The 27,372-nt window shown below is 45.0% G+C and overlaps 1 protein-coding gene across 4 annotated transcripts; it reads left to right on the top strand.

The window, feature by feature from the left end:
• Positions 1 to 768: 768 nt before the first annotated feature.
• On the top strand, positions 769 to 7,165 carry LOC119165524 (uncharacterized). 4 transcript variants are annotated; one of them, XM_075874267.1, is made up of 10 exons: positions 769 to 1,665; positions 2,455 to 2,569; positions 2,763 to 2,831; positions 2,905 to 2,967; positions 3,046 to 3,088; positions 3,410 to 3,451; positions 3,514 to 3,573; positions 3,654 to 3,716; positions 3,867 to 3,932; positions 4,801 to 7,165. In XM_075874267.1, the coding sequence occupies exons 4-10, from the start codon at positions 2,965 to 2,967 to the stop codon at positions 5,085 to 5,087; spliced, it is 564 nt and encodes a 187-aa protein (XP_075730382.1). In that variant the 5' UTR covers positions 769 to 1,665; positions 2,455 to 2,569; positions 2,763 to 2,831; positions 2,905 to 2,964; the 3' UTR covers positions 5,088 to 7,165. The 4 variants fall into 4 exon arrangements, with proteins under 4 accessions (XP_075730382.1, XP_075730380.1, XP_075730381.1 ...); XM_075874265.1 differs by having other exon boundaries at positions 2,905 to 3,088; XM_075874266.1 differs by having other exon boundaries at positions 2,763 to 3,088.
• The last annotated feature ends 20,207 nt before the right edge of the window (positions 7,166 to 27,372 follow it).

The raw sequence follows: 27,372 nt of genomic DNA on the forward strand, positions 1-27,372 counted from the left end.
ACGGCATGGTGGCGCTAGCCACCGCCCGATCTTAAGGTCCCTAGATGAAACAAGTTAGGGGCCTTACCCGATCTAAAGGGTACAGCAATATCCATTCATCCGCACTAAAGTCCCTGAAAAATAAACTAAAGTGGTGGTGCTGGTAGTGGTTACAATGAAGAGGAAAAAGGCACCTAATTTCTGTCTGCCTTCAGGCGACACGGCGCAGTGCCTTATAGGGGTGGGGGGAAGGAGGGATAAAAAGAATAGAAGGAAAATAGACGGAGAAGAAGACAGACAAGCGAGAGAAAAAAGAAGGAGATAGGAAAGTGGGGATCCGGTCGAAGCAGTCCAAGGGCGGGGCGCCACAATGCGAGAGCTGCACGGCTTCAGGAGACCGCGGAGGGCGAACCAGTCGGCGGGAGCTACGCTGAAGTCGGAGATCGCGAGGGCACAACCGTCCAGCTTGAAATCCTGCGAGCGAAGTGGTGGTGGTTGTGGTTAGAAGATGAGAAAAGGCACCTAATTTCTGCAACCCGGTCGGGAGCACGGCGCAGTGCCTGAGCGAAGTAGCGCCATTCGTGTCAATGTGCAGTCTGCAGACTCCTCTCCCCTCGCGTGCATTGCAGATAGTAAACGACGCTAGTTGAGGGGCTGTATGGCTCCTGGCCGCAAAGGTGAGCTTGTGCTCATGTTTCCGTTAAAGAGCTTGTGCTCATGTTTCCGTTTAAGAATAGAAGGAAAATAGACGGAGAAGAAGACAGACAAGCGAGAGAGGAAAAAAAAAAAGGAGGAGATAGGAAAGTGGGGATCCGGTCGAAGCAGTCCAAGGGCGGGGCGCCACAATGCGAGAGCTGCACGGCTTCAGGAGACCGCGGAGGGCGAACCAGTCGGCGGGAGCTACGCTGAAGTCGGAGATCGCGAGGGCACAACCGTCCAGCTTGAAATCCTGCGAGCGAAGTAGCGCCATTCGTGTCAATGTGCAGTCTGCAGACTCCTCTCCCCTCGCGTGCATTGCAGATAGTAAACGACGCTAGTTGAGGGGCTGTATGGCTCCTGGCCGCAAAGGTGAGCTTGTGCTCATGTTTCCGTTAAAGAGCTTGTGCTCATGTTTCCGTTTAAGGACGCTGCGGTTCTAGGCGATGCACCAAAAGAGTAATTGAGAAAGAAAAAAATATAAAAAGTAACGTTAAATACAACGATGTGACGTGTATATAAGCAAGTGGCATGCAGTGGCAAAAGACATTACCGCAAGCAGGCAATACTCAACGCGATAGCCCACCGTTTGCATGCAGACGCGCTCAGCGGTGACGCTCTCGATGGCAGCGCCACTGCTGTCCGTGTGATAAACTCGGCGGTGCTAAGAATCTGCAGCATGACGCACTAACCTTTGTGAAGGTATCGCAAACGCCATTTTGTTTGTCCACTTTCGCGGTGTTTGTGGCTAGGCGTGCGCGCTTGGTATTGTTGTGTAGCCGGAGTTCGACCGCGCGTGAGTGTGTGCACGGTAATACTGCACGTTTCGGGATGCCGACCTGCTGTGCCAGCGGTTGCAAAAGCAGGTGCAGCAGAGGAAAGAAGCTATTTTCGCTTCCGCGAGGAAAAGACAATGCCGCTCGGCAAGAAGTGTGGCTCTAGCGTATCGGAAGGACTGACTTGGACCCTGTATCGTCGCGGCTTTGTGAGGTGAGTACCGGCGAGCTAAACTCTATCGTTTCGCTTGTATTCGTGTTTACAGTGTTGCGGTACTGTCAAGCTCGAGCATCACACAAAGAGAGTAACCGCGTCGATGGTAAACGTGCATGCCAGTTGAAACGCGTGCCGCGTTTAGTGCCGTGTAAACGTTGCGTCTCTGGCTTGATCCATGCCGACCGCGGCGGCTGCATTTTCGATTGAGGCGGAAATGTTGGGGCCTGTGCACTCAGTATTATATGCACGTTATTGAATACCAGGTTGTCGAAATTTCCGTAGCCCTCCAAAAGGGCGTCCCTCATAATCAAATTGTGGTTCTGGAACGTTAAACGCCAGATATTATTATTATCATTATTACTCGTTTGATCCAGAAATAATCGTCGACTATGTTACAAAGTACATGTAATGGATACATTCAAGTGCTAAACTAAACTTTATTTATTGGCCGACGCATAGTTAAATGACTCCCGCGTGTATGTGTTTATGGGTTTAAGGACTTTATGTATAAAGGCGTGGGCAGCGACCTGAATGTCGCATCATTTCGTTTAAGCATGTGCTCCAGCGCGCTCAGTATTCAGAAGCTCTGTGGTTGAAATAAGGACATGCAAGGCTAAATGGTGCGTATTTCTACATACTGTACGCACCGTGTGCTAGTCTGGTGGGAAGAGAATGTGGCAAACAGTGCGTAGTCGTGTACGTGTTGACACTAAAGTTATTTTAGTTTTTTTTTTAGAGCGTGCTGTTTCATTGTGTAACAGTAGCCGCGAATATTTCCTTACCTAGGACCACTTCACTGCGGACCAATTTGAGCCGATACTGCTGCGCAAGTTTGGTACTAAAAAGTTGAAGAGAGACGCGGCGCCTACGATCTTCAGTCAAGAGCATTTGCAAACGTCAGGTAAGCCAATCGCGTTAAAAAACTGGAGAATGTTTAGTCCGTCTTCATTGTTTTCTGCATTACCCATAATTACTTCTCAGCCTTTCAATAACCTGAAACATGTCGTCTTGCATATAGGTGTTGTGCACTGTTTGTGTATAGCTAATGGCTTTTCTTTGGTATAATTGATGCTTTTTTTTTTTTCATTCTCCAGAATGCAATGATTCAGCCCGCTCATCTTGTGGCCTTGATCTACTACTAACAGCAGCTGCTCTTGTTGATGGTGAGTTGACGGTTAAGCACATCTCACGCCTTTTCCCTCTTCGTTATCATTAATACATGTTTGGATTATGCAGAAGCCAAAGAGACACACTGCCCATCAGCTACGAATGTGCTTCTGACACCAGCTGCTGTTGATGGTGAGTTCTTACTGCATTTATTACTTACCGTAATTACAAACGTGCTTTATGCCTTCATTGATGTTTTATAATTTGCAGGCTATGGAGCCAACAGTGATGCCACTCAAGCAGGGTTCACAAGGTAACGTAGCTAACACACATGCTGCATGTAGTCGAAGCATTGTAACGGCTTGTAAGTTGTATCCATTGGTTTATATATTTTACAATCATGTCTGTAGGGGTGTGCTGCAGATCCACAACATTTTGCTCCGCAGTATGGTGATCAGCACATTGCAAGCATTGAAAGCATTGTCGCTTGGGTTTTGGCATGCATTCTTATTACTGAAAAATTGTAATGCACCTGTGCGTATTGTAAATGCTTCAAGTAGTGTTGATGCTTGTTTGCCAAAATGCGATGTAACAGAGATGATGGTCTTCTTCAATTTGTCTTTATCTTTTTTAGGTCACACTGCCACTGATTCAGCACCATCGGATCTTCCAGAAGGTAATGGCAGTGACATGTTGCTTTGAAATTTCACATAACTTATTGTTGATCTCATGTTGCAGATGCACCTTCAGGTTCCGAATGTGACGCACTGCCAGCTTGTTCAACAGCTTGTTCAGCAGGTGAGTGCTACTTTTCATGATTTGTATAGGCATGTGTCTGCCAGATGAGTTTGTTGGTTCCAACTATCATATGTGCGCAGGTGTGGAAACCACCCATGAATTGAGCTGCCAGCCATTTCAAGCTTTGACGGTGCCTGTTGAGTGTGAGTGAAATTTCTGTTTAGTATCATATACATTTTTTAATTTTAGTCACTGGCCATCCCTTATTGCCTGCGCTGCAACTGTGCTAATTTAAAGCTTTGGTGACTGTACCGGTCTTCAGTACTACTAATAAGATTATCCGTCATTTACAGCTCAGCAGAACTTTTGTGCTGCCTGTGGAGGATTTCTGTCTGCTGAGGGCACAGCTGATGTCACCGGTAAGTGTTCAGTGCTACTGTTCTCACACACTATGCAAAATACACTTGAGTGTGACACATTGCCGCCTACAGGAAATTACGTCCACGCTCATAACAGATTGATATATTGGTGCATTTAATAGTGCGGATGCGCTCCAAGTACTGGTGCCCTGTTTTGTTTTTTTTGCTGGTGTGCTCATTCTTGTAAAGCGAGAGTAGTCGCACCCAACGTAAGTTTATTGGAGGAACATGTAAGCTGTGTTTTGTGTACAGTAATGCATAGCACACTGCGCAACATCATCACACTATCACTTGTGACACGCAATCAGCTGCCGCCTTGTAGCAACTCTGTCAAAAAAAGCAACAACACTAAAACCATGGCACTCTCCCCACTTTGTTTGAAATAGCCACCGCCATTGATAAACCTACGTCATAACCGAGAGTACGTGCCATATATTCGTGTCTTTACTCATTACTAACTATTGGCATAGCTAGGAGGTGGTACAACGGACACTTGCTGCTCCCAAAATGTCTTTCTGCCTTCACACGCAGAGTACAAAGTGAGACGCGACCACACTTGACTGTCCTGCCCCTATTTCGAATCAAGGACACGACCCCACCAAAAAAATAGTTGAGCTGCATGCATTGCGGGTTCTGCGCAGCTCCATTTGTCCCTCTTCATTGAGCAACAGTGTCAGCTTATGCTGTTTGTTAAAACCACTGTTGTGTTCTCAAAAAGTTACGCTTACACTTTTCTGCTGAATAATATGGAGTGGCACTGATTTTTTTGTTTCTTTAAATCCTTATGGTTCTCCCTCACATGCTAGTCTGGGTTAAATAGTGAAATTTTCAAACTCTTGTCACTTCCTGCTCAATCTGTGCTTTGCAGGCTCCAGTTCAAGTAGTTGGGATGCTGATCAAGCAGTAGTAGCTGCCCTTCACAAAAGAATAGCTACATTGGAAGAGTGCTTGAACAACATGAAGCGGAAAGTTGCTACACTGCAACAACAGAAAAGCAGAGCAAACCGTAGAAACCATGAACTCTCACGCGAAACATCAAGAAGTACCTATCACCAGATCAACAGCAAGGCATGTGGACTTCCAGTATGCGTTCAGTCTTCATATATTCAGTCTTCATATATGTTTTATTTGTTGGGTTGCACATTCAGCTGCTAGAGAGAGATGCTAAAAAGCACTATGCATGCGCGAACGCTACCTTTTTTTGTATTCTTCAGATAGTATTTCGTTTGTTTACCGCCTCTCTTACGTAATACTTCTATGGGCTCTATTGCCTCCTCAGCAGCGCTTTCTTTTTTTTCGAATATGAGCGAACTCACCCAGTTTTACACTAGTTTACATATCAATATACCTTCTAAGCGGACTGTAACAAGCCACGTCTGTCAATATACGCACACGATGTGCAGTAGTTGTTTAAATTACTTTACATCGAATAATGCGAGCAGCATATAACCTCACAGACCGAAGAAAGAATCAGCATGACCATGTGACCTGATTTTGTCAGCACTTGCCAGTAGTATAACATGGCCTAACTCGCTCACGCAGTCGCTTCATGCAATTGACGGTGAACTCAAACTGGTCGGCCCCGCACCGACAACGTATATCTGAGTCTTTCCTTAGGCTGCACACAGCGCTGTATTAAATATTGCTGCGGCGACCTTTTTAAGCTTTCGGTACCGATGGTCCAAGAAGAGCGTGCCAAAGTCATAGTTGCTTTCGTAGTTTTTTCTACAGTAGAAAGGTTGGCTTCTTCGCACAAAACGCTTGCTTTGAAAACGTAGAATGATCCATTGCCTGTTTTGCGAGGGGTAGCTAGCTTTCTATTCCTTCGAATCGACGAACGAACGAGTAATGTCACCACACTAACGATACAAAGAACTGTTCAGCGACGAATGAAATGCAAAGGAAGTGTACCGAATACGAAATACTGGCAACGCCGCACACACGCTGGGGCAGCGATGAAGAATCTCGGAACGATGGCCGCCGTAGACTTTGCTTCTGTGAAGCGAGCGCGCCCTCCCCGAACAGACGCCACTGGCGTACCCTTTCAGCATACCCGAGGCACGGCCGCTCGATGAAAAACGCACGGCGCAGCAGTGCCCGAGTTGCCCAAGCGTCTGGCACATCCAGTGCGCCCGCGTGCTTTCGCATTCGTAGTTTCCTGGTGGACACTCTAGAGGCGCTGCTGTGGCTACTGGGAGAGGAGGTAGAGGCGAAGGGGTGCGGTTGGCGCTACTTTAGTTTATTTTTCAGGGACTTTAATCCGCACCGGTTGCTGGCGGCCAAAACATGGGTCGCCGCACTTTTTTTTTTTTTCGTCTGCTCACGTGACGCTGGGTGAATAGCAGCAATGTTTACGCGTGCATACCCTCTGGACGACTAAAATGAATAAAGGCTGTTTTAAAATAAACTTAAAAGTATAATGACGATCTTTCACTACCGTCTGCTCGTGCCAAGCTGCGACAGAAGTGTGCAGGTCGGTGCAGTTTGTACACCAGCGAAGCGAGGTTTCTTGGTGCAAATTAGCCATCACGATGGTGGTGTGCTGCGTGCCTTTCTGTGAATTAAGGCAAGGGAAGACTCTGGGTGTGACTTTTCATGAGTTTCTAGTGACCGAAGTCCATGGAAAATGGATCAAGGTGATTTCTGTGTTGTAAAGGACTACATGTCTCTAAGAGTGAGTTGCTGGGCTGGTTGGTGGTGCATGACAGACTGAAACGCATATTAGCACAAAAAAAAAAAATAAACAGACAACCTCAAGAAAGTAAACGATGACGCGCTATGCTCACAATTGTTTATTAGCAAAAAAAAAAACAAAACAAAAAGATGACATGAGTGCACCTATGAAAACCATGTCACTACCTGTAGTTATGCAACTAGGTTTTGAAACACACCCATTGTGTGAATAATTAGCATTATATAAGTGATTTTAGGAGCTGTTTCGTTTCAAAACAGTTGCAGAGTGTCTTTCATTGATTATTCATGTACCTGCTATCTACATTTGCCATTTGAGACGAAGGTATTTATGTGCAAAATTATCTGTATTAGGTTGTTTTCTATGTGCACCGGATGCCGCGGACACTGTCAAGAGTTACATTCCCTGCCCTTTCTTGCCCAGACAGTAAATGCAAGCCAGCTGAGTGTAATCTAACGGCAACAAGTCTACCATTGTATACACATATAGCTGGTATCATGAGTTGAATAAACATTTGCTGGCCAGCGCTTTTTACAACCTGTCTATGTCGTCATTCTTTCTTGTTTTGCAGGCTGATACATGTGTTTGTACCTGATTTGCGATTCTATTTGAAAAATAATGCACTGAAGTGTGAACTAAGATGCAAAAGAAGATTTTCAAAGTCACATGAAATAAAATGATTCAAGATAGCCGCCACATTTACTCAATGAGTGATGAAACTCTTCTCTAACCGGCGGCAACCTATGCATTCCCATGCATCCACCGGCGCTCATGGTTGGACCGATGGGTATGGCTGTCCTCTTTAAATCGGGTGGTGGCTAGCGCCACCAAGCCGTAATACTTAATAAACCAAAAACTAGATTTATTTTTTTCCTTAAATAGTGAGGTTGAGGATTCGTACTTTGCAGTGCAGGGTTCAATTTTCACTCGTGCCTTGACTTTAGCCACGAATCAGATAACCTCCTTCTAGTTAATTCTACCCACTTAAGGTCTACTTTGCCCTCCCTCTCCCTAAACCCCAGTGCTTTGAAAAACTCTGCGCCATCATCCTGAACTATAGGGTGAAGCCCTTTACAGAACATTATCAACAATTCTCGATTGCTGTGTTTGTGTTGAACCCGGCTTATCTGATCACGACATGGTCACAGTTTCTTTTCCCTTGCATTGTAATCGCTCCAATAACCCACCTAACTCCAAACAGGTCAAAAATTTTTCCCGTGCTAACGATACGAGCATCCAAGATTATCTTGAATTTGAATTGGTGAATTTTGATGGCGACGACGCTGCTGTTCTCTGGGATAAGTTTAAGAAACTATGCTTCCGCTGTATTGAACGGTTTGTACCAAACAAAACAAAAAAAACCCCAAAGTTCACACCATGGATCACAAGGCCAATAATACAAATGAAGCGTAAAACCAAGCGCTATCGGAAAAAAGGTGCTCCCGCTAACATTCTCAGGGAAATTCGTAACTCCCTCTCCGAAGCTATTAAAAGTGCCAAGAATTTTTATTTTACTGTCAAGTTACAAAACTTCATCAAAGAGGACCCTAAAAATTCTGGTATTTTATTAGGGACCGTAAAAGCTCTGTAAACCGAATCAAGTTTAACGGCACTATAATTGACAATCCCCAAGAGATCGCGAAAAATTTCAACGACTATTTTCATAGTGTTTTTTCAACTTCTACCCTGCCTGTCTCAATTAGCATTGACGCTTCTGATTCAGATCCTAACCTCATTTCATTCAATGGTGTCCTAAATTTACTGCTGCGATTAAAAGTTAAATCAACCCCTGGACCAGACAACATACCGAATGCATTTCTCCGGCGATATGCCGAAATATTGGCCAAGTACATTGTTGTGATCTTCCGAGCCTCAATAAGGTCAGCAACTTTACCCATCGATTGGAAATCGGCACGTGTTCTGCCCTTTGTGAAAAAAGGGGACCCAGAGTGCATGCTAAACTACCGTCCAATTTCTATGACTTCCGCATGTTGCAAAATGCTAGAACATATAATTGCCACTCGTATAAACAGCTTCTTAGATGATAACCTCATTTTATCTCCCTTTCAGCATGGATTTAGAAAACGGTTTTCCACAGTCACCCAGTTGGTCTCAGTTATTCATCACATTGCTTCTATTTTAGACAAAGCTGGTCAGGTCGATGTACTGTTTTCAGATTTCAGTAAAGCCTTCGACCGTGTTCCCCATAACAAGCTCATCGAGAAATTGCAGACTATAGGGCTTCCAAACTACCTAGTATCCTGGGTGTCTGCTTACCTGAACGGCCGGAAACAGTATGTCGACGTCTGTGGACAGACATCACCTCATCTCCCAGTAGATTCCGGCGTACCGCAGGGTAGTGTTCTAGGTCCGCTGCTGTTTATAATTTATTGCAATGATATTGTTAATGCTATTACTGATCCGGTTAAAATAAGACTTTTTGCAGACGACTGCATTATTTTCACAGATGTACACTCGCCAGATGACCAGGTCGCTCTCGACACTGCCCTTAACAATATTCTTTCGTGGTGTAACAAATGGGGCCTGGTGCTCAATTTCGATAAATCTGTTTGCCTTCGAATTTCTAACAAGAAAAATCCCCTTCAGTTTTCCTATTCCTCCAAAAGCCAACCCTTAAAAGAAGTCAGTCAATACAAATACCTAGGTATAACGATAACGAATCAGTTGTCCTGGAATGCACACATTGCCGATGTTTGGTCGTCGGCTTTCCGTAAACTCTGTCTTTTAAGGCACAAACTCAGAGACGCCCCATCGCAAGTGAAACTATTAGCTTATAACACTTTAATACATCCAAAGTTGAATACGCTTGTATTGTATAGGATCCGCATACTAAGCCTAACATATATTCCCTCGAAAAGATTCAAAGACGAGCAGTGCGTTTTATTTACTCGTAGTATGGTCGTGGTACGTCAGTTACTGAACTAATGCGAGATAACGAATTCCAGACGCTACAATCGCAGCGCCAGCTTCTCCGTCTAAAATTCTTCGACTCACTAATTAACAATAAACTTGGGCTTGACCCATCACATTACGTTACCCCAGTTTCGACCAGGCAAACTCGTCATTCTCATGTCCGATCTTTAACTCCGTATTTTGCGCGGACAGATTTATTTAAGTTTTCCTTTTTTCCGAGAACTGTAACAGAATGGAATAACTTGTCTTCTGATTTCCTCCAAACCTTCGATCTTGATGAACCCAATGTGTAATTCTGTGAATCTTGACCCCCCCCCCTCTCCCAATGTCGCTTGATGTTTCTCTTCTACTCGCTCTTCTCTTACACAGATGCATTTTAGTCAAGCTGTGTTACTCATGTACTGATCGCGTGCTTTCTTTGTTTTGATGTTTCTCTTCTACTCGCTCTCCTCTTACACAGATGTATTTTAGTGAAGCTGTGTCACTCATGTACTGATCTTGTGTTTGTGTTTGTGCCCCTCCTGCTTGGGCCCCTTTGGCCTGCAGTATTCCACAAATAAATAAATAAGTGTTCGGCAGTTTCTTCTTCCTCTCCACACGCACTGCATACCGTGTCTATCCCTTCGTATTTGGCCCGATATGTCTTGGTTGGCAATGCTTTTGTCCTGGCCTCAAACAGTAGAGAACTACCCCGAGTATGATCATAGATGCTTTCCTTGGCAATTTCCTGCTTAAAAGCTCGATAGATCTCTAGTGCGGACTTCTTAATCATGCAAATTCTCCACATGTCAGTCTCCGTTTCCTTCACTTTCTTCTTAACCGATACTTCTTTTTGGTTTGACCACCTGCTGTTTTCCAAGTATTTACCAGTCAATTTCCTGGCTCACTTCCTCCATTTTGTATCGACATTCTTCATGTACAAATAGCTGAATACCTTCCCAGCCCAACGCTCCTCCCTCATTTCTCACAATCGCTTCTCGAATTTTATCTTGCTGCTAGCTTCCCTGCCTTCAAATGATGTCCATCCCATATCACCTTGTACTCCCCGATTTGGTGTATTCCCGTCAGCTTCTAAAGCAAGCTACCTATTCCACGTAGCTTAATTTCTAATCTTTCTTTAACTTCTGATCTCATGCACAAGGCCGCATTGCCGAACGTCAGAGCCAGAACCATGACCCCTTTCCATATTCCTCTCACAACATCATACCTATTGTAATTCCACAGTACCCAATTTTTTATAACCGCTGCATTCCTGTTACCTCTAGTTGTCACGTATATTTCGTGTTCCTTTAGGTACTCGGCCCCATTGCTTATCCATACGCCCAGATATTTGTATTTATCCGTTATCTCTAGCGTGACCTGCTGTTTTCTAAGGTCACTACCTTCATTATCATTAAAAATCATGACTGCTGATTTTTCCTTACTGAATCTGAAATCCAGCTTATCTTCCTCATTGCCGCAGATGTCCATCAATCTGTGCAAATCTTCCTTGTTTTCGGCCATTAGCACTATATCATCTGCGTACATCAATGCTGGCAGTGCCTGTTCAATAAGTTTTCCTTGTTTGACGAAATCGAGGTTGACGCCCAGTCCATTTCCCTCTAATTTGGCCTCTAAGCCTTGTAGGTGCATCATGAATAGTAAGGGTGACAGGGGACACCCCTGCCTAAGCCCCCGTTTTACCTCTGCTGGCTTGGATACCTGTTTTTTTTTTTTTTCACTTTATAACTGCCTTTTTACCTCTATAGATATCCTTTAAAAGATTAGTGCCCCGCCGCGGTGGTCTAGTGGCTAAGGTACTCGGCTGCTGACCCGCAGGGCGCGGGTTCGAATCGCGGCTACGGCGGCTGCATTTCCGATGGAGGCGGAAATGTTGTAGGCCCGTGTGCTCAGATTTGGGTGCACGTTAAAGAACCCCAGGTGGTCTAAATTTCCGGAGCCCTCCACTACGGCGTCTCTCATAATCATATAGTGGTTTTGGGACGTTAAACCCCACATATCAATCAATCAATCAAAAGGTTAGTGACTACATCTGCCACACCTAATGTGTCCAGTATTCCCCACAAGTGCTATTGAACCACGCTATCGTACGCTCCCTTGATATCCCAAAATGCTAGCCACAGGGGCCTGTGTTCCTTTTCTGCTATTTCGATGCACTGCGTCAGTGAGAACAGATTGTCTTCCAACCTCCTATGTTTCCGAAACCCATTCTGCAGTTCCCCCCCCCCCATTCTCTATCCATGCCTGCTGTCTTTCCTTTATAATCTGCATCGCCAGCCTGTAGACCACTGATGTCGCTGTTATAGGAGGGTGGTTGTTTATGTCAGCTTTGTCCTCCTTTCCTTTATAGATCATGCTCATCCTGCTAAGTTACCATCCATCGGGAACTTCTCCATCGATTATTATTTTGCTCACTGCCTCTCTCAAAGCCTGCTTAGACTTCGGACCTAATGTCTTTCTTAGCATAAGTGAAATGTCATCTGGGCCTGTTGATGTACTACTATAGGAACACTTTTCTCAGCCCTTTCCCATTCTTGTTGTGAAAATGGAGCCATTGTGCCACTTGATTTATCCGTGTCTCTATTGGTGCATAAAGCGCTTCTTTGTAGAAATTTTCTGTCACCCTTGTTCTGATATATTCAATAGCTTCGTGCCCTTCTAGCCTAGCACCTTGAGCTGTAGTTATAAACCTCTGCTCTAGGCTCGTCTTATTTCTTAGAGAGTTTAGATGGTTCCAAAATTTCGCAGCTGCCTTTCTATTTTTTTTATGTACTTCTGGCAACCACTGAGCTCCCTTTCTTCTAATATTTTCATTGATCAGAAGGGATCAATGGCTGGGGTAACTCGAGCGCCTCCTAGCAGGGGTAACTCAGCTGGGGTAACTCGAGTGCCCCCTAGGTGGCGAAGCTCGGAATCCCAGCCGGCACAGGCATCTCCGTAGACCGCCGACAGCTGGGCAGGTGAGGAGTACTGTAGGTCGTGGTAAGATCACAACTCGTTTCAGCGACACCGACAGCGAAAATCCCACACGTTTCGGTGCAATTTCTACGGAGTGCGGCTTCAACAATTTTCACCAGCGCACTGCAAACCTAGCGTTATGCAGGAGGCGCTGGTTATGTTACATCTACGTGCGCCGCCATTTTGCATAAAGAGAAACAAAAAATACTGAAAGTGCATTTAGGTTATGTGATTGATTTCAGCCAATAGCAGCGCTGAATTTTCCCTATACATCTTCTAGGATATGATACGGAAACACGCCAGCTGCCCGGCTTTTGTGGCTAAAAGAAGAGGTGTCAGCATCGTCCCGGCCGCGCCTTGAAAGGAGGCGTGCTGGTATTTCATTCCGCCGCGGAGCAGCGCGCAAGTCGCCACCGTGATCAGTTGAGAGCGCTTGCCAGCCGCTAGCGCGGCACTTTTGGTCACTTGCTCATGTGCTCGCAAGTCGCAACGTCAGCTCTTTGCCTATTTGGACTTGTTCGGGATCAATACGTGCCAATGTGACCACGCAACAGGGCTGAGTAAACACCAGAGACACTGCTTTGCACTTGGATGCAATGCGGGATATGCTTTGGCCCGCAAACAAGGGAAGACAGCATCTCTCTTCTCTGCTCCCGCCAATGATGAACAGCTCAAGGTCTGGAAGCGTACGATTCCTCGCGCTAACGAATTACTGGGAGAGAACTTCGTTGTGTGCCAAGCTCATTTCGACGAAAGATTCATCATTCGTTGCTACAAGCATGTTATCAACGGGTTCTTAGCAACTTGGGAAAAAACTGTGCCTAAGGAGGGTGGGTTCCTGAGTGAATCAACTGCCGAAGGACTCCACGTCACTCTAACCAGCCGCCTTACTATCAGGCACTATGTCACAAAAACCTTGGGCCATAAATACTTGATGACATCTCACCTCTGCCAAGACGCACTTAATATCTTTTTTTTTAAATTGTGAAGCAAGTGTCTGGCTCGTATTAACTTCACCGACACAACTTTCGATCTATGTGAATTACCTCAGTTTTTACAGTTCGGCAGAGTCACCCTCCAGTGGAAACATACGTTCTGGAATTACGAGTAGCCCTTTATGCCCGGGCATCCACAATAATTCAATAACATGGCAGAATAAGCTGGATGGGCTGCTAGATGTGGGGCACCTCAATGAGGTTCGTGAAATTATAGTTGCTTGTGAAGCCCTCCCTGACCACACTGGTCTCATTGGACGCAAAAGTGGCTCCCGGATCACTTATTACTTAAGCGGCTATGTGGCCCGGAAGATGGTGAAAAAGACGAAGTGCAACGAATGTAGCAGGTTGTTGCTTCACTCTAAAAATTTCAGCTTGCTTCCGGCAGAATCATGCCTTCTGTACACGTCTGAGTCCTTAACAGACCTGATTGATTAATTTTTAGTGTTTAACGTCCCAAAACCACCATATGATTATGAGGGACGCCGTAGTGGAGGGCTCCCAAAGTTTCGACCACCTGGGGTTCTTCAACGTACACCCAAATCTGAGCACACGGGCCTACAACATTTCCGCCTGCATCGGAAATGCAGCCGCCACAGCGGGATTCGATCCTGCGACCTGCGGGTCAGCAGCCGAGTACCTTAGCCACTAGACCACCACAGCGGGGCGAGACCTGGTCAAAGCTCTAAGGAAGATGCATTCACGTAATACTTCAGTTTCAACAAATTGAAAAGTGACAGCATAACACACCTTATTATCTCCTTCTTGTCTGTGAAGAGGTTAGACATGGTCGGCTGTGAACACCACAAACAGGAAGTGACAAATCAGACAATTAGATTCTTTACACTGACCGGAATGCATTTTCTCGTTGCTTGAGAAAATGCGTCCAATCAAAAAAGAGAGAGAAAAAAATGAAGTTGTTGAAGTTGAGACGTATGTCTTTATTGTCATAGTGTTAACTAAGTGAACAAGGTCTTATTTTATGTCACACTGTTATTTCTTGAGATTTTACTATTATCTTGTTCACATTGCTATAAATCTCCTATTAACAACTGTGATGTCACTGTCTGGCTGTGTTTCACATATGCATAAATCATTTTTTTCGTGAACTGGTTTGTGATTGTATCTGTGTTTGTCAATGAAATCTAAATGTCATGTGTGTATATATGCCCATTGTACCATAGTATATATACTGTTCTCTTTAGTTGCCTTATTCACCTGCTTTGGCTGAGTTTCATATGACTTGCAGTTTTCTTCAACCTTAATGCATATATTGTATTTATTTTTATGTTGTTTTTTGCTTTCAAGAAAATAAATGTCTTGCTTGTAAAATTAGACTTTGATTGCGCAAGTCCTAAAAATAACAGTTGCCCATACCTTTACGTGCATTGGGACTTTACGGAGAACAGTGCCGCATCAAATTTGAAAACTGCACGGACTTTGTAGGTGTCAAGCTCACGGCAAGTCACTTGATTCTCTATCTTCTAAGCTTCGCAGCTGATATACTACGAAGTGAATTGAAAACACTAGTTTTCAGTGCCAATGCACGCTTTGCAGCACGCCGCCAGAATTGTCACAGGTAGACTTGTTATGTTATAATCCGCAAGGTAGCACGAAATATTTGCAACAAAAAACGACTGATGCGCAGGCGTGAGTAGGGGCATCTCGAAAGCAACCGCAGCGCCTCTACATCTGGATGAATTCTTGCCCGCTCTCCGGCGCGCCGATGCTAATACCTCGCTTTCTAGCCACCATAGCTCGGCGCATAGAGCTTAAACCTAAGGATACAGTGGCTGTACTGAAGAGCCCGCTCCAAACAAAAAAAAAAGTCGGTGTGCATATGTCCCGCCGACTCCTGAAGGCACGATATTGCGATCACATCGCCAGGTATTTGGCATGAAATATAGTCCACCAAAGCATGAGGCGCATATGAAGGAACACCTCTCGAATAAAACCCCTTGATCTTGGAAAAGTCACGACACCCTCCTCCACGCGCGAGCTTTCTCCTCGATTCTGCACGATACCGGAGGTACCGGTGCGTGATTGCAACCTGCAAAGAGCGGTTGTCACAGCAAACCAAGGAGACAGAAACCAAAAAGTTAGTTGGATCAGGAAGTTAAGCGAGCCATAGCAAAACGTCAGGAAGCCTCTAGGGAACACAGACATGCTAAGCAGCGGGGTGAACCGACAGATGATCTTGAAACAAAATGGGAAACCTTTCTAAGCTGTCGAAGGGATGCATCCCTTCTGATCAATGAAAAGATTAGAAGAAAGGGAGCTCAGTGGCTGGTAGAAGTACATAAAAAAGATAGAAAGGCAGCTGCGAAATTTTGGAATCATCTAAACTTCCTAAGAAATGAGACGAGCCTAGAGCAGAGGTTTATAACTACAGCCCAAGGTGCTAGGCTAGAAGGGGACGAAGCTATTGAATATATAAGAACAAGGGTAAAATTTCAACAAAGAAGTGCTTTATGCACCGCAATAGACAAGGATGAATCAAGTGGTGCAATGGCTCCATTTTCACAACAAGAGTGGGGAAGGGCGGAGAAAAGGTTTCCTAGTTGTACATCAACAGGCCCAGATGGCATTCCAATTATGCTGATAAAGACATTAGGTCCGAAGTCTAAGCAGGCGTTGAGAGAGGCAGTGAGCAAACTAATAATCGATAGTGAAGTTCCCGATGGATGGAAACTTAGCAGGATGAGCATGATCTATAAAGGAAAGGGGGACAAAGCTGACATAAACAACTACCGTCCTGTAACAGTGACATCAGTGGTCTACAGGTTGGCGATGCAGATCATAAAGGAAAGACTGCAGGCATGGATAGAGGATGAGGGGGTGCTGGGAGAACTGAAGAATGGGTTTCGGAAACACAGGAGGTTGGAAGACAATCTGTTCTCACTGACGCAGTGCATCGAAATAGCAGAAAAGGAACACAGGCCCCTGTGGCTAGCATTTTTGGATATCAAGGAAGCATACGATAGCGTGGTTCAAGAGGAATTGTGGGGAATACTGGATACACAAGGTGTGGAAGATGTAGTCACTAATCTTTTAAAGGATATCTATAAAGGTAACATCATCATCATCAGCTTGACTACGTCCACTGCAGGATAAAGGCCTGTCCCCTGTTCCGCCACTTAAACCGGTCCTGTGCTTGCTGCTGCCAATTTATACCCGCAAACTTCTTAATATCCTATGCCCACCTAACCTTCTGTCTCCCCCTACCCCGCTTCCCTTCTCTGAGAATCCAGTTTGTTACCCTTAATGACCAGCGGTTATCCTGTCGACGCGCTACATGCCCGGCCCATGTCCATTTCTTCTTCTTTATTTCAACTATGATATCCTTAACCCCCGTTTGTCCAGTAATCCACTCTGCTCTCTTTTTGTCTCTTAAGGTTACACCAAATTTTTTTTCATTGCTCGTTGCGTCGTCCTCATATTGAGCTGAACCCTCTTTGTAAGTCTCCAGGTTTCTGCTCCGTAGCTAAGTACCGGCAAGTTACAGCTGTTATATACTTTCCTCTTGAGGGATAGTGGCAATCTACCTGTCATAATTTGAGAGTGCTTGCCAAATGTGCTCCACCCCATTCTTATTCTTCTAGTTATTTCAATCTCGAGGTTCGGCTCTGCGGTTATTACCTGACCTAAGTAGACATAGTCTTTTACAACTTGAAGTGCACTATTACCTATCTCGAAGCGCTGCTCTTTTCCGAGGTTGTAGTACATTACTTTCATTTTCTGCAGATTAATTTTAAGACCTACCTTTCTTCCCTCCTTGTCTAACTCCGTAATCATGAGTTGCAATTCGTCCCCTGAGTTACTCAGCAATGCAATGTCATCGGCGAAGCGCAGGTTACTAAGGTACTCTCCATTAACTCTTATCCCCAACTGTTCCCATTCTAGGCTTCTGAAAACCTCTTGTAAGCACGCGGTAAATGGCATTGGAGAGATTGTGTCCCCCTGCCTTACACCCTTCTTGATTGGTATTCTGTTGCTTTTTTTATGAAGCACCATGGTAGCAGTTGATCCCCTGTAGATTTCTTCCAGAATGTTTATATATACTTCATCTACGCCCTGATTCCGCAGTGTCCGCATGATGGCTGATATTTCTACTGAATCAAACGCCTTCTCGTAATCTATGAAGGTTATGTATAGTGGTTGGTGGTCAATTGTTGAGTAGCCTGTTCGAAACCCTGCTTGTTCCTTTAGTTGATTGAATTCTAATGTTTTCTTTACTCTGTTAGCAATTACCTTTGTAAATAGCTTGTATACTACAGAGAGCAAGCTGATCGGCCTGTAATTCTTCAAGTCCTTGTCATCTCCTTTCTTATGTATTAAGATGATGTTAGCGTTCTTCCAAGACTCTGGTACTCTTCCCATCAGGAGACACCTCGTAAACAGGGTGGCTAGTTTTTCTTATGCAATCTGTCCTCTATCTTTCAGCAGATCTGATGTTACCCGATCCTCACCAGTAGCTTTGCCTCTTTGCATGCTCTCCAAAGCTTTTCTGACTTCTTCTATCATTACTGGTGGGGTGTCATCTGGGTTACTGCAAGTTCTTATAGTATAAGGGTCGTGGTTGTCCCGGCTACTGTACAGATCTCTGTAAAATTCCTCCGCTATTTTAACTATCTTATCCATATTGGTAGTTATTTTGCCTTCTTTGTCCCTTAGTGCATACATACGATTTTTGAATATCCCAAGTTTCCTCTTCACTGCTTTGACGCTTCCTCCGTTTTTCAGAGCGTGTTCAATTCTCTCCATGTTATACCTTCTTACATCGCATACTTTACGCCTATTAATCAACTTTGAAAGCTCTGCCAGTTCTATTTCGTCTGTTGTACTTGACACTTTCATGCTTTGACGCTTCTTAATTAGGTTCTTCGTTTCCTGGGAAAGCTTGCCAGTGTCCTGTCTAACTACCCTGCCTCCAACTTCCACTGCACACTCCGTAATGATACTCGTCAGATTATCATTCATTGTATCTACGCAAAGGTTGGTTTCCTCACTAAGAGCTGAGTACCTGTTCTAAAGCGACACTCTGAATTCCTGTACTTTCCCTCCGAGTGCTAGCTCATTGACTGGCTTCTTGCGTATCAGTTTCTGTCGTTCCTTCTTCAAGTCTAGGCGAATTCGAGACCGTACCATTCTATGGTCACTGCATCGTATCTTGCCAACCACTTCCACATCCTGCACGATTCCTGGGTGTACACTCATTATAAAGTCTTGCACACTCCGTAATAATACTCGTCAGATTATCATTCATTGTATCAGCTCACTTCAACTTACTTCAAAACTTTGGTTCGTCTGGGTGCTTGGCGTGGCGCTTCACTCTTTGACGTACACGTTGGTGCAGCCATTCCGGTAGCTTCAACACCAAGTTCTGACACTTGGTTCAATCCTCACAGTGGGTCTATAAACAAGACGTTTTCGGTAGAAGGTATTCAAAATTCGTAAATTATTGCGTTCTGCGAATTCTACTAGTATTTCTCCTTTGGCATTTCTAGTAACGATGCCATAATCTCCTACTGCCTGGTCTCCAGCCTGCTTCTTCCCTACTCTTGCATTAAGGTCGCTCATCACTATAGTATACTGTGTTTTTACCTTACTCATTGCCGATTCCACGTATTCATAGAAGCTTTCAACTGAAGTGTCATCATGGCTGGATGTAGACGCGTAAGCCTGTACCACCTTCAACTTGTATCTCTTATTCAATTTAATTACGATACCTACCACCCTTTCATTAATGCTATAGTATTCTTCTATGTTGCCAGCTATGTTTCTGTGAATTAAGAACCCCACTCGCAGTTCTCTTCTGTCTGCCAAGCCCCGATAGCAAAGGACGTGCCCATTCTGTCGCACCGTAATGGTCTCATCTGTCCTCTTAACCTCCCTGAGCCCTATTATATCCCATTTAACACCCTCTAGCTCCTCGAATAGTACAGCTAGACTTCTCTCACTAGATAAGGTTCTAGCGTTAAACGTTGCCAAGTTCAGGTTCCAATGGCAGCCTGTCTGGATCCAGAGATTCTTAGCACCCTCTGCTGCGTTGCAGATCTGACCGCCGCCGTGGTCAGTTGCTTCACAGCTGCTGGGGACTGAGGGCCGTGAGTTATTTGACGTATGCATGTGGGAGGTAGTGGCCAGATACTGCACCAGGGTGGCGAATCCTTCTCTGGTGAGGGAGTGCGTTCCCGGCAGTGGTTACCGGTGAGGCCGCACCCCAGGCCTCTTAGTGCAGTTCCACCCCCACGCGGATTTTTTTTTTTTTATCCGGTTGGGAACTGCGCGGCACCGGGATTTGAGCCACGGACCTTTTGCATGCGAGGCGGATGCTCTAACCACTACGCCATCGCCTTTGTCAAGGTAGCGGTATGCATAGGAGGCATATCCAAAAGTGACAGCAAAGCCGGTAAAATGGCCTCTCAGAAGGTGAACAGCCAGAAATAAAATTTTCCATTCTTTATTGATCCTTTTTGGTTCTACTGGGGAGTGATGAGTTGTGGGTTCGCACGCCTCATGCGTGATACGTGCCGCGCCCTTTTACCTTGTCCTGTCCATTCTTTATTGGAAAATTGTGCTTTTCTCTCCCTTTTTATCTTTTTCTAATCGTCAAAACAGAGTTCCACCAGTTTTATTGTTAAATGTGATAGCAACTTATTCATGAGCATATTTATTATGAACTCATGAAGTCGAGTGCTCTTTAAGGGGGGACGCGGCTTGGGGTCGCGAAAAATAGCAAAAAAAATCGATTTTTTGAAACTCAAGTTTTTAGTTTCTGGAACCCTTTTTCTATCTGGTTCCAAAATATCTACACTGAAAACCGCGCAGAAGTGCTTCGGAAAATTCGTTTCACCCACCGAGGTAGCAAAAATCTTTCTGGAAATGGCGAGAAAACGGCGTTTTTCAAAAAATGATAGCTTCGCGATGCTTGGGCCGGGAGCCGGCGTCTTGGGCTCATCGGAAAGAGCATTTCTCCGTGTTTTACTTTCCCGTCTAGCTGGCTTCTCCCTTTAACAACAAGCGAGCAAAAAGCTACTGTTTGAAGGTCGTTTTGAGGCCCTTGATTGGCCGCCATGTTGCCTCAGCTCGCCTCGCCATTGGCCCGATGCTCGCTCCGGGAGATCGTCGTCTGCTGCTTGTGCGTCGCGAAGACATGGCTCTCGAAAATCGCCACTTCGTGACGTGTGCACGGCTTGATAATCACTTAAGATATAACTACGCTTTAGTTACGAGCAGTAAGCGGATGTGCGATCAGGTTACTACGAGCGGGAGCGCAGTCTACGAGCGCCGCGCGTCATCGGTGTCGTCCTTAACCCTAACTCCGCCGACAGCGAGACTGCGGGCAGGAACGACGCGCCAGCGCATTCGTGGCGACGTTCTTCTTCGCAAGCAACGAAGCTAAAAGCGGCGGCACGATTTGATTACGACGAGTGGCCGCACCGGATGCACGATCAGATTACTACGAGCGGGCGCGCGGCGGTCTACGAGTGCGGCGCGTCATCGGTGTCAGCTTTAGGCCTAACTCCGCTGACAGCGAAACTGCGGGCAGGAACGACGCGCAAGCGCACTCTTGGCGACCGTGCTTCTTCGCAAGGAATGTACCACATCACTCGCTAGCTCTTCTGAATCACGTACGGGCATTTTACGCATCGGCAGCGGACAACACAATCAAGCTCGTCACCCCCCCCCCCCCTTTACTGCCAAGGATCGCTCGGAACAGCGGCTAGCAGTTTCACGCGTCGCATTCGAAAATGCGATGCCAAGTGCAGTGCGTGCCGATTTTTTGTCATCGTAGTTACACATTTCGCGCATCGTCATCGAACGCCGCCGGCAAGTGCATTACGCGCCGGCTGCACTGTCCACGCGGCCGTGCACCCCACGGTCATATGGAGTGCTCTCAATAAGCTTTTGTGATGCGATTCAAACGTGCTTAGAGCCGTGCTTGATATCGCCACGAACGTCTACGAGTGTTCCGAGGTTAATGCATTGCTGTAGATTAGAGTTTCCGCGACCGGCTGTATGATGATGCGTTTCACAGCTACAGCGGCGAAACAGCATGTGTGAATCAGGGGCACGAATTTTTATATGCCTGTTTCGTGTCATTAATTATACTGCTAGAAATTCCCGTGCCACCAGTCTTCTGCCCATAACTTTGTTATTTAGAAAGAAGGCATAGGTCGTCATGGTGTGATCCATTTTTCTGATGCAATAAACCTCTCTCCAAATAAAGAAAAGTTCAGTGAATATTTGTAATCAAATACTTAATTACGCTAATTACAACTTCAGCACAAAAAAGTATGTGTAATAATTTCAGTATATGGTTTTATTCAATTACAATCTTTTCTGTCATACCTATCACACCACTCCTTCATACAAAGAACTTGGTTTGAAATCCATACTTTTTCTTTGTAAATCATGAAAAGGAGTAAACCATGAAAAGAAGTCAAATATCACAAGACAAACCTGAGATCACAATTTGTAGGTGTCTTTGACATTAAGCTCAGTCCCTCCACATGGTTCAATGAAGAAATAATTTGTTTCTCGTAAAGCATTTGTGGTATCGCTTCAAAATTTTTATGGAAGCACTGTGAGGGCATTCTTAGTGTCTGTGCCAATTTTCATCAATATCCAACGAGAAACAAAAAAGGTCATTGAAAAAAGCCTGTCGAAAACTTCAACAGGCTTTTTCTCACAAGTGTGTTTTGGACATTCTGCATTGCTCGGGGAAAGAGTAGCACGGGAATGTCTGGATCGGTTTTGATTCTGTTTTTTTTTTCCTGAATCCCTGAACACTGCTTGTGGGTACAGCAATCTTCAATTTCTGTTTTATGGCCCTGTTATTTTTCTAGACGATGATTTGTTCATGCCACTGTCCCTGACAATGTGTGTCGGCAGCCATGTTGATCTCTCTAAAAAAAAAAAAAAAAGAGAACTTATTAAAAAATTCTGAGAGCGCCATACCCTGTAGCTTTCTTTTGAGTAAAGATCAACACCATTCGCAGCTTCCTGGTATGTTTTGTTGCAGCGCTAGACTTTCCACGAGCAGACCATGTAATTGGATCGTGTAGCATTATGTAACTTGAGAACTACTGAAGCTATCATGATGAAACTGCACATTTCCCTATTCTAGACACTTATTAGTATGCATGTCAAATTTCATTGCTGTAGGTCAACAAATAAAAAAGTTCTTTATCAATGCCACTTCCCTCCTTAAATTAGTCTAAATACTCTACTCGAAAGCTCACTTTTTATCAAGCTGAGCCAAATAAATGCTTTTTCTTGTTCCTTTTATCCCAATAGTAAATATACTCCATCCAGTGTTTTCAAGCAACATATTTGGGCATACTCGGCATGTTAGCATTTGGTTTTTGGGGGAACTTCTGATAAGACAAACTCCTGATAAGATGAACAAATTATCGTGGTCCTTTAGAGTTAATTTTAAAGGGAGTGTTGTTTTTAAACTTCAGTGGTAATAACCAGCTGTTATTTTTTAGAACAAAGGAACAAATAATCCCCACGAAACTTGGCACACATCCCATTTTATAGCCCATATCTATTGCAGCGAACACCAGGCCATGGCCACTCTTGAGGCACTATTGCAAAGAACTCACTGCTACGCAGGTCAAAACCCCCAACTCATAGTTGATGATTTCAACTCTCGGCATACTGAATTGGTTTATCGGTACATCACAGCACGGGGTCACATGCTTTGGACTACTGTCCAAGAACTGCACCTCACTACACTTAACTTACCCACATCAACCCGAATCAGCAATACAGTAACCATGGACACTAGCCTGCACCTCACACTCAGTCATTCACTCAAAGATATATAATGGTCCCGTACACCCGTACACGGACGTCACGATATCTTATTACACGCCTACTTCACAACTTCATGCTTTTCCCCAACACACTTCTGGACCAACTCCGCACAACACACATGCCACCAAACATCTCGCCTCTCCTACACTATACAGAAGCCCTGAATAAGACCCTGCACAATAATATTTCAGAGCAAGAGGCTCGCATGGCCCTCTAAAAACATCTGCACAAGCTCTGCAAGAGGAAAAGACAGAATTACTAACTCTATGCTCCGTAACCTGGATGATCAATCGATTCCAAATTACAGAATACTTTTATGAATGCGTGAAAGAAGGCACCCTGGCAAGATTATCTTTATCCCTAAACCCACAGAGCAAGAATATTTGAGGAGGTGAAACTGCGCTCGCTCGGGTACCTTGAAAACATCATAAAATCGGGCGCAGCACTAACGCGCCCTCTGTCGTGAAACTCAACTTGCGAAGAAGGAAAAACGCCCGCACCGCCCTCACTATGCTCTCGTTGAAGGCCACTCCGCGCCGTATCGCTGTTCGTGCCCAAGTGGATGTGTTCTGGTAATTCCGGTGTGTACTCGCCGGCTTCAAATTTTAACATGACAGCATTTGAGTGCAAATTTTGCAGAACTGCCGGCATTGACGTTGTTTATTGTGATTGAAAAATTTATGACGTTCGTGACAGCAAAATCGATTCAAATCAAATGAGTAGGCATGTTTACTTTGAGCCACCAAAGTATCTGTCCTTGCATGTTTTCCGCACTTCATGTCAGGTACAGTTCATTTTTCTTTTGGTGTTTGCCTATGTGTGTGCATGCGTACGTATGTGTACACACGCATGCACGCTGACAAGTAGTTGAGAAAGCACGGGAAAATTGAAGGCATGGAGTTAGGTAAGAACACTGGCCGTTTCGATTTGCCCAGGAGAACTTCGCCACCACAGAGCTCACCCCAATAGCACCACCTGTATATGTCCCTGTCCGCTCTCAGCCTTTCCTTGCTATGATACAAACCAACTGCACCTCTGTTCGAAATGTTCAAAGCACTCGCCTTTGTCGTGGTATAAAAAGCGTCATGGTATAAAAAGCGTGCCACACCGAAAAATCGTCTAAGTCGGCGCCGCAGGCCCAATGCAAGGAAGCCAAGATCGCGAAGAGGATTGCGGTTGCTTGCTGGGAACTTTCCCTCTCAAGACAACCGACGCATGCGCACGCGCACAACATGCGAGCAAGGAGTATTTTCCTTCTATTCTTTTTATCCCTCCTTCCCCCAACCCCTATAAGGCACTGGGCCGTGTCGCCTGAAGGCAGACAGAAATTAGGTGCCTTTTTCCTCTTCCTTCTAACCACTACCACCACCAAGGAGCGCGTGCATCTGCGGGCGTCGTCTGCTCAGGGACCATTTACAGCTCGTTTCAAGTGCTGTACGACCTCTACTTTTGGCAATATCCATTAGTAACTGCAACCAAAATATCTGTCACATCTACTGATTGATGTTACAGATATAAATCTGAAAAATTTTACATTGTACGTGGAGATATCACGATTTTTACGCAACGCCTCCATAGAAGTGCATGTAAAAGATGTCACAAGCCGAAAGCGTCATCTGGCGATCTTCGGAGTAAACTGCATTCCTCCGCGACGCATCACGTCGCCCTCGCCCGCTGCCGCGACTTGGAAGTTTCTCCTCCTCAAGTGTTCTTGCTCCGTGCCCTGAACCCAACAAACCCCTCACCATACCAAACTTTCACTACATTCAACTCCCATCATGTCTCAGGAAGTTTCTCAAGCACGTTACACTAAACAAACCAACTTAACACATGCACACATGTCTTCAATCTATACCTGCACACTATGGTAGACCTTCACCCAAGATGCCATGTTTCAACTGATGCACAACATCCTTGATCTTATAATCCCCGCTCACCATACAAAGAAGTTCTGACCCTGAACTTGGCCAAGGCCTTTAATCTCGTAGAACACTGAACAATCACAGCGGCTCTCTCCCCCTTCAATGTGAGCATTCGCATGTATTCTGATGATGATGTTTGGTGCTTTGTGGCACAAGGGCCATTTGATGGCCAAAGAAAGCCAGTTCATTGGACAAGAGATGTGGACAATGATTGTGATTAGCGGCTGTATAAGGGCCTTGAAATTCCTTGTGCTAAGGCAGGTAAAAAGATTAAAATCATGACCATGCTGTGAAAAGTGTGTGGTGTTAATGGATGATGAAAGTTTGTGATAATACAAACCATAGGGGACATGTGTGGCATTAGCACAAGTGCCTCGATCGTTCACACCCTTGAGTCTAAGGGCCGTGAGGCAAGTGCTTTGTTCAGTGTAGCCACCGCAGCAGAGACCTCTCTGGAGAGGTCGTGTTATGGAATGCCCGAGTATATCACATGAAAGGTACGGAATTCTCTCAGAAAAGCCAACAACGATTTATGTGTGAAAAATGGTTCTCCACCGACGAACACAGCAGGATGAAGTGGAATCTGTTGTCGGTAGGGTAATGGAAAGTGTTCTCTTCTCAGCGTGTTTGATTGTTTACACTGGACTAAAATGTGAAGTACGGTGAGTCCTTCTCCACATCTATCACACAACGTTGAATTGCCACCAGACAAAAAAAAAATGAACGTGTAGTGTGTGTATGTCCTGTTCTTAACCTTGTGAGTATTACTTCTATGTGGCGTGATTTTTATACTGGTGGCCAATGAACAAGTTGGCTTGATGGCATGCAATTTATTATCTGTGTGTGTGCCCCATGCACTCTGCCAATAATTCCCGAGCTTTCGTTTTAGAAAAGGTTTCAAGTCGAGTGCAGGAATCGGTATCGATGTATTGGTAGAGGTTTTTGTTGGCGGATCCAGCAAGCTGGTCCACCAGAACGTTGCCTTGTATTTCGTGGAGTCCTGGCACCCAGCAGACTACAACATGCTGCTTGGATGAGTAGACTGTGCATAAAAGCGAACAAAGCAAGATAAGGACAGGGTTTTTGTGCTTTTTATGTGCTTTTTAAGAGTTTTCAGAGCTTTTACTCCGCTTAGAGAATCTGTATTTATTATTGACTTCTGTAGTTTTATTTGTTTAATATGTTTAGCGGCCGCAAGTATCGCATAAGCTTTACCGGTGAAAATGCTCGTATCAGAGTGCAGAATGCTGGCTTCCAAAAAGGATGGGCCGACGGCTGCGTACGAGACAGAAGTGTTGGACTTCGAGGCATCCGTAAAGAACTGAGGACATGTGTATTTCTGTTGTAGTTATAGGAAGTGTGTCTAATACAGTCGAACGCCGCTTCAACGAAATTTCCACTACTACGAAAAATTCACGATTCCTCATCAGCAGTCCATAGGAGTCAAAGCATAAATATTGTCGCCACAACAAACAGTTTTTCTTCTATCTTCCCGCTTCAACGAAATTTTACGACGCAATTCCAGGCTCAGATACTTATTGCTATGCAGTAAACCCAATTTTAAACATTCCCATGCATTTTCAAAGCCTGAAAATGCGTTAACAAAGTCTAAAATATGCGTTGGCACCACCAGAAACCATCGCTATACCACCGCTGTTTAACAAGCATGTGCACCGCCCATGCTCGATAGTAATGAGACTGCCCTGCTTTTGCCACTGGCTTATTTTGAGCTGCAGACGATCTGAAGCTGAAGCTCAGTCGCTCAGTTCATGGTTTTCTTTGCACAGCTGCTGTGTGCAACCGCGGAACAATGCCTTTTCTGATGCTTATCATTATGTTCGCGCTTGGCCAGTGTGGTAACTAATCAGAGTGGCTGTTCGCCCGCATTATCAACAAAATCAACTAGCCGCGAGTGATGGATGATAAGAACGGCATAGAATAATGCAAAAGTCGCCACTCCATGATACCGTGCCTTCATCTCGGCGTTGTCAGATACTTTTAACGGCGGACAGCTGCTGGTATTAACGTATTTATGCAACTGTTTGGTTTGTTCACGAAGGCTGTTCTAGGCATGTTTCAGCATGCTTTTCACCACAGCCTCACTATATATG

Source organism: Rhipicephalus microplus, chromosome 9 (genome assembly GCF_043290135.1).
Source record: "Rhipicephalus microplus isolate Deutch F79 chromosome 9, USDA_Rmic, whole genome shotgun sequence".
Classification (NCBI taxonomy): Eukaryota; Metazoa; Arthropoda; class Arachnida; order Ixodida; family Ixodidae; genus Rhipicephalus; species Rhipicephalus microplus.

Coding starts and splice junctions, on each gene's coding strand:
- LOC119165524 (XM_075874264.1), top strand. CDS start 3,223: ATGGTGATCAGCACATTGCAAGCATTGAAAGCATTGTCGCTTGGGTTT. Junction 3,452..3,513: donor ACCATCGGATCTTCCAGAAG/GTAATGGCAGTG, acceptor CTCATGTTGCAG/ATGCACCTTCAGGTTCCGAA. Junction 3,717..3,866: donor TTTGACGGTGCCTGTTGAGT/GTGAGTGAAATT, acceptor CGTCATTTACAG/CTCAGCAGAACTTTTGTGCT.